The 7,626-nt window shown below is 43.2% G+C and overlaps 1 protein-coding gene across 1 annotated transcript; it reads left to right on the forward strand.

The window, feature by feature from the left end:
- Positions 1 to 5,008: 5,008 nt before the first annotated feature.
- Positions 5,009 to 6,524, forward strand: LOC148010173 (uncharacterized). Its single transcript, XM_087673077.1, has one exon. It carries the CDS (start codon positions 5,098 to 5,100, stop codon positions 6,484 to 6,486), a length of 1,389 nt encoding a protein of 462 aa, XP_087529203.1. The 5' UTR covers positions 5,009 to 5,097; the 3' UTR covers positions 6,487 to 6,524.
- The last annotated feature ends 1,102 nt before the right edge of the window (positions 6,525 to 7,626 follow it).

Raw genomic sequence — 7,626 nt, forward strand, 5'->3', positions numbered from 1 at the left:
TTTTTCTCTCTCTCTCTTTCTTTGTTGCCTCTCTCTTTGTTTCTCTCCATCCCCTTTTGTTCTCACTCATTCTCTTGTCTTTCTCCCTCACACTCTCTCTTTTCCCATTTCTTTGTTATTTCATGTTTATTCTCTCTCTATCTCTCTCTCTCGTTCTCTCTTCCTTTTCCTTTATTCTTCTCCCTCTCTCATTTCCTATATTTCTGCCTCAATGTACCTCATTCTTAAGAAAAACTCTCTCTTTGTTTCTCTCCACCCGCTCGTGCTTTCTCATTCATTCTCCTCTCTCTCTCCCTCCCTCTCTCTTTCTCTCTTTTTTTATTATGTTTCATATTTATTTCCTCTCTCTCTTGTTCTCTCTTCCTTTTTATTTATTCTTCTCCCTCTCTCATTTCCTCTCTTTCTCCCTTGATGCACCTCATTCTCAATAAAAATAAACAAAAGAAAAAAAGAAAGAATAATAACAAACCAAGAGGGAGCAATGCACTCACTGCAAAGGCCCGATGATGGATTCTTTGTCTTCTCTTCACGATGGCCCCTCTTATTCCTTTGTGTACTTCCTCCTCTTCTTTGCGAACACCGATGGCGGCGGCGGTGAGAAGCTCTCATTCTCTTTCTTTCTCTCTTCCTCTCCCTCTCCCTCCCAAAGGCGTGATCTCTTTTGCTCTTTGCGACAAATGCTGCGCTCGGATTTTGACCGTTTTTTTTTTCTCTGAGTACTATTGCTATTTGCGATGCAAATAGCGACGCCGTTAATATGCGTCACAACTATTCATCGCTATGCCTCTATATCCTTGTAGTGGTAGTAGGGCTAAGAGGATTTAGAATTGGAGATGGTGGTGAGGAAGGGATAGGGTAGACGGAGGTGAAAGTGGAGAGAATGATATTGGTGGGGGATGTGGTGGTTATGGAGGTGGCGAGAAGGGTATTGGTGGGTGGAGGGTTGGGAGATTATGGTGTGGAGAAAGGGTTGTGGAAATGATGGAGAGGAGTAAGACGGGGCTTGGGGACTTGGAGCACAAGGGAAAACATAGATGATGGAATGCTATGAAGATGGAGGTGGAGGAAATGATGGCTGGCCAGGTGGAGAGGTGGAAAACGACACTCTTTCCAACTCAAAATCCAGCGATGAGGGATGGCGAGCTCTCTTCATTTCTCCTCGATTCTCCTTTATCTTTTGTATCCAATAGATGTATATTTGGGAAAGCTCTTTTCCATCAGCATCATTTGAACCCAAGAAGTAAGAATCAATTTGCAATGTGAACTGTGAACTACCAAAGGTCGCCGAGAGACAGACAATGAGCTCTTTGCTGCTACCTCCGGAAGGCTACTAAAAATGGCAATTCACACACGAAGGCGATAAAGCCTTTGCTTCACGTGCCTTTGCTGGTAATGAGCAGGGTGTCTAGGCGACATCTTCTATGCTGCACACAACGCTTACAAACGCTGCAACAGGCGGAGATGGTGGTAATGGTCACGATTGCCGTGTGGTTGATACCCACCTACTCTGGCTATGATGATGATAATGACGATTTTGGCTAGTGATGGCACTAGACTTGGTGTCGATTGGAGGTGCAGCGAAGTAGGAGTAGGTCCAGCTGATGACGTGCTTGGGAAGACAACGAACGACCAAGGGAGATGACACCGTCACTCCGATAAGAGAGAGGAAGGGGGAGAATCTCCCTAGGCTTCCCCCCCTTCTTTTTTGGGAAGAATCTCATTGTTTTTTCTTGTGTTTTGCTTTCATTTTAAATTAATGAATAGACCACGGTCCACTAACCGCAAAGGAGAATAAGGAGAACCTACAAGCTTTAAGGGCTCTAAGCCCCCATTTATCCATCTCGAATGTATCTTCATTCTCCCTTCTCTTTCAATCTTCGCCTAAGGTCCTTGTCATGTGCTCGGAGTTTTGTATCATACGTGAGTGTAGTTGTAAGTTATCAACTCCCAACGTATCTAATACAATTTCTTTCAATACTTCCAAGCATAATCTCTATCTACTCATTCTTATCTCTTTCTCACAAGAATGTTTATTATTTAACATATACACTTGTGTTGCATTGCAAAAAATCTTATCAATGCAACATGTGTTTTACAATGCTTCCCACTTGTTTCTATCCTCTAAACAAAAACTTTATTACATGCCATGGAAAAACATGAAATTGAAATGTTTTCTTCTAACAATTGAGACTAAATCTAATAATTTTGTGTGTGTTTGGGAGTTGGTATGTGCGCATCATGTGAACAACCTTGTGGACAAAGTATAATTGGTTCCAGTAATGAAACCAAAACGTTGCCCTCTACGAGCTCAATGTCTAGACCATTACATACATTTTTATTCATTCAAGGATTTGATACACAAAGATATGGCTATCTCTTACCTAGACTACTCACATATGTACACAAATCTAATGACTCAATGTGATATAGTAAGGGAACTTTTATTAATACTTACTATATTGTCATCCTTCGCATGAGCAAGCCATGCTCCACACATTAGAAGAAATTTGAGGTAAAAAAAAGATATTGTAAAGGAGTTTGACCAAAATATTCACTAAAAATCGAAGGTTGCAATAATATTTCCTAGGTAGAAAGGATGTTTTGGTATAGCTTTGTTGTCCCACTTCCAAACCCTGACAACCTATATGTCAATGAAAACCTATTGAAAAGTAGGTTATGAAAATAGATTCTTCGACAAGTTTGGAGTTCACTTGCAAAAGTTTAACCATGACCCTATTTTTAAGGGAATATTTTTGTTAAAATCTCTTATAAGGCCATTTTTAAACCTCAAAATTTCCTTACTATGATCCAATGCACACATTTGCTTGCTTACCTCCTCCTTGCTTTCATTGTTGTCCATATACTTGAGAGAAGTCAAAGGTGAAGGGATGGAGAAAAGCTTTGCATTAATGGCACATCCCTTGCACTCAACACCACACACTCTTGTTTAAGCGCTCAACTCACCATGAAGGGATAGTGATGATGTCATTTCTTTGCAAATAAAAAATTTCCAAGGTTTTTTGCCTTTCGAAAAATGCTATTTAAGCCTTCAAAGAGAGAAGAGAATGGATGAAGGTTTACAATCCACAAGTCTCTTACTCCACACACTCTCCCTCACTCCCTCTCCTTCAATCTCATACACTTGGATATTAGAGTAGCAAGAGAGATAGAAAGCAAAGTTACTGCAAATATGAATAGCCTCTTCTACTCTTTTTCATCCTTTATTCCCCTTGGAAATCCAACCCTCTTTGACACCATATGACCGGTCTTGCGTCCTTTTGTTTGGATCTGAGCCTTATTTTTAATGGTGGTAAAGTTAAATTGTGCACATCCTAGTCTTATGGTGTCACTTAATTTTTGTACAATTTTCATGGGAGAGAGCTTAGATCTCAATAAAATATCCAATTAATTAATACAACATATTCTTTTCAAAAAATCGTGGAGGCCTTTTGCAATCGTAGTTAACAACAAAGATAACCACAGAATATCCTATGCAATGTAGTCTACACTTGACATAGAATAGGTTGAAGCCTAGCATAACAACTAATTAATCATGAAGATAGACTAGAAATAACATATGGAGAAAAACGTGGTCTAAATACTCTCATCAACAAGCACTACAAGTGTGATGGCCCATTATGTCATGTCACTCCTGATAATGTAGTAAATATATAGTTTGCATTACTCAATGTGTGGTTATATTGTAGAATCCTTTTGAGGAGGTGTTACATCAAGATGACCTCTCTGATGGTTGACAAGTAGTTGTAGTAGATCTTGCACACCTCTATAGTTTGGCTACTTGGAGCATCCAAGTCTTTTTTGTCTTGGCCTTATGGCCTATGCCTTTGTTTCTTTTTGTGCCATCTTATAGCTTATATTAAGCAAGATTTATAGTCTCTATGGCTTATTATAGTTTTATTCTATCCAGACCATAATTGTACATACTATTGATAGATGAATATGTGTAAATTTTGTGAAATTCAATCAATTGAAGCATTCATTTTTGTTTAAGTGATTATAATAGAATCCATTAACTAATGTGAAGTCTTTAAATTTAATAGCAATATATGATTGATTCTAAGTTCAATATGGTAAGATTTGGTTCTCAACCCAATGTGGCTAGAAGCCCTTCCACCAATTTAAAAAAAAACCATTATATTTAGTGTTGCTATTTTTACCACACTTATCACTACTTGTGTCTCTATGAGAGTCATTAATTTGCATTGCTATATAGTGACAATTTTATGGCGATGTTTTTATTGACAATGGGGACATTTTTTCATAGACTAATTACGTCACTAAAAACATTGCAATAGGCCTAATACATTGTGGTGTGCCAGATCTTAGGCACATCACAAGATGCACATGATGCTTGAAGCATTTATTCTCATTGAATAGTTTCCATCTAATGGTGAATTAGTGGTGAATTAGGATGACCCCCACAAACACTCGATTAATGCATGAGAGAGAGAGAGAGAGAGAGAGAGAGAGAGAGAGAGAGAGAGAGAGAGAGAGAGAGAGCTTGCATCAATATTGGATTCATCATCGCTTTCATTGTCATGTGAGGTAGTTTAGTTCGATTACCTTGTTGGATTACATTAGCTAGGAAGCCTCATTTCATCGTTTGTCATCTACCATGACCTCAAAATCTACCAAGGGAGATTTCAAAGAAGTGCAACTATCAAGTTCAAAAAGGGCATGCTAGGAAATTAAAAAATACTTTGATATCATTTTTGGATATGATGTGCTAATTTTCTTGGAACAATGATGGAGAGAGATATTAATGGAAGACTGTAACTTATTTGCACTGTAATGGAAATAGGGTGAGGTGAAGCTGGACATGGCGTTACGAGACGTTTGTGCAAGGATGTGGACGCCTGCACTATGTATGTGCGTGGTAAAACCGGGAGCGTTTCTTGCTTCCGGTTCTTCTCGCCTCTGGCCTGATGAGAAATATAAAAAGCAAGAGCGCAGGATGTGGTGCTTCACCTTCTCTTCTCGAGGCAAATCAAAAATAGGAGAGCAGACAGATCAAAGAGAGGTCATTAGATTAATCCAACAGACGTACACATATATTTTAAAAAAGAACAGGGAAGAATGCATGAAGGAACGAGCATGTTGCTTCTTCTTCTTGTTCTGGAGCTTTTGTTAGTGCTGCAGATGCTGGTTATTGGCAGCAGCTGCGCCAGCAGTAGTGTTGACAGTATAGCTGCTGCAAGAGCGCCAGCCTCAGGGCAAGGTGTGATGAACTCCGAGCTGGGTGTTGTGATAAGCAGCGCCGGCATGAGAGCTGAAGATGCAGGGCCGGATATTGAGAGGACGGCGAGAGGAGGTGCGGGCCATATGATAGTCAGAAGCAGCAGGAGAAAAGATGATCATGGATCGATGATGGCAAACGCGACGATGATGAAGGGGCGTCGACGTCCAACGATGGCGGATATTGCGACGACGAGGGGGCCGGCGCGGTCGCTGCTGCCGACAGGTAGGGTGGTGAAAGATGAGGTGGGGTCGCACGTGGTGAGGATAAGGAGCCAGAGCAACGGGGAAGGCACGGGGCTGCTGCTGAAGAAGAACTTCGTGCTGACGGCGAAGAGGGTGGTGGGGAGGTACCTGGATCCCTTCGAGATAAGGGTGGAGCTGGGAGGCCGGGACAGTACTCATACCATGGTGGCCAACGGGCTGGAGGTGTGGGAGCACCCGCACCAGGACCTCGCGGTGGTGAAGATACACCCGCCGCTCGAAGGGACGGGCCGGGCGCCCGGGAGGGCGGGGGCGCCCAAGGGTTTTTTCTGGCCGGTGGCGGCTCGCGACCCCTCCCGGGGAGCGCGGCTCCGCGTGTACGGCTACGGCGGCGGGAAGCAGCTCCGGTCGGGGACCTTCCACGTGGCGGGGGTTGATTCGCGCCACCGGGTGTTTCTCACGGCCTCGCCGCCCTCAACGCGGCTGCCAGCGACCAGCGCAGACTCGGGGGGGCCGGCCTTCTCGGCGTCGGGGGCGACGCTGGAGGCCGTGATATCGCGGTCGACGTCGCCGCGCCACGCGACGCTGGTGGGGCTGGCGCACGCGCGCGACTGGATCTTGGACTCCATGCGGTCCTTGTGCAGCCGCGAGGAGCAGGCGTTCGTGCGGCTGCTGGTGGGCGCCGACCCGGACGTCCTCATCTACTACCACTGCCGCGTCGACCGCGCCGAGCACCTCAACCTCTACCTTCTCTCCAAGCCCGGCCGCTTCTGCAGCCCCGCCTGGAAGGCCGTGCGCCTCGTCGACCCCCAGGGCCGCCTCCTCGCCGCCCTCGTCGCCCGTGACTCCACCGACAAGGACTTCGTCACCCTCACCCGCACCTCCCTGAAGTCCACCACCCACTTCTACCTCGAGCTTTGGAAGGCCAACCTCCATGGCTTGCACACCAAAGTAGTCACCTACGGGCCTTTCAGTGTCGACCATTACATGGATGGAGGGCTTCACTTCGAATGGTGCGCTAGTTAGTTTGATTGGCCTGATCCTCCTCGGCTCATGACCTTGCACTTGCCTAATCCTCCTCGGCTCATGACCTTGCACTTGCCCAAGCTGGTGGGCTAGTTAGTTTGATTGGTCTAATCCTCCTCGGCTCATGACCTTGCACTTGCCCAAGCTGGGTTCATGGTTAAAACCACGGCTCACCTTGTACCTTTTATTACGAATCCAAACAATAATGCATATCCTTCATTCACCTTGCAATGTGCCATTCCCTTCAACTTATCCCAAAGAAGCAAGATCTCATGTTGTTCTCTCTTTCTAATGATTTTTCGTGAAAGAAGTAGAGGATCGACATTTATTTGATTACCATATGGCTTATAACTTACATTATTCAACATGCTGTAAAATGTTCATGTTAGAGTTGTCACTCCCTGATTGCAATAAAGCTTCTAACAACAACCATGGGCCTTGGGGGAAATATAAAGAGGATTCTAGAAAAGATGACGCAAGGTTCATAAATTATTGTAAGTGACATTGTGACTAAACATAGCAAGTTCTTCAAAATATCGTAAGCACAAATTACTTTTTTTGCCTTTATTCAAAATGCAAATGGTTATGTCAATTGGAATCTTCATCAAGGCTATTCTAATTGTATGTACATCAAACAACTACATCTAGGATTTATGGTTTACCTCACATGCAAAGAGGCCCACAGCCTAAGAAGATTGTCTTAGGATTTGATGGAAGAGAGAAATAAAAAATCAATGGTCTTAACATCTCTTGAAGAATATTAAGATCCAAGTTTTTTATCCTTTATTGTCCATGCAAATCCCTTGGCATGAACATTAGATAGTTAGAAGTATTGCCCTATTTCTGCCACATCCCAAGTATTATTGCAAGGATTAATCACAAATCACATGATAGTTCTTATAAGAGTGATAAATATTCGTGGATTGCACAAGGTACTAAGCACATGTCCACACAAAGTAGAAACGTATGAGTCGTTACTATAAACATGTAAATAAATTTACTAAAATAACAACAAAGTACAATGCAAAACACTCTTGAGATGAACGCTTTGATGAGTGTTGAGAATAGTTGTGCATCTTTCCTCTCATACATGCTTTTTACACTTTTGCATGTATAGGGTGTTCTACACTTTTGCATGTA

Source organism: Lygodium microphyllum, chromosome 30 (genome assembly GCF_053477565.2).
Source record: "Lygodium microphyllum isolate KBCC chromosome 30, Lygodium_microphyllum_v1.1.10, whole genome shotgun sequence".
NCBI classification, from domain to species: Eukaryota; Viridiplantae; Streptophyta; class Polypodiopsida; order Schizaeales; family Lygodiaceae; genus Lygodium; species Lygodium microphyllum.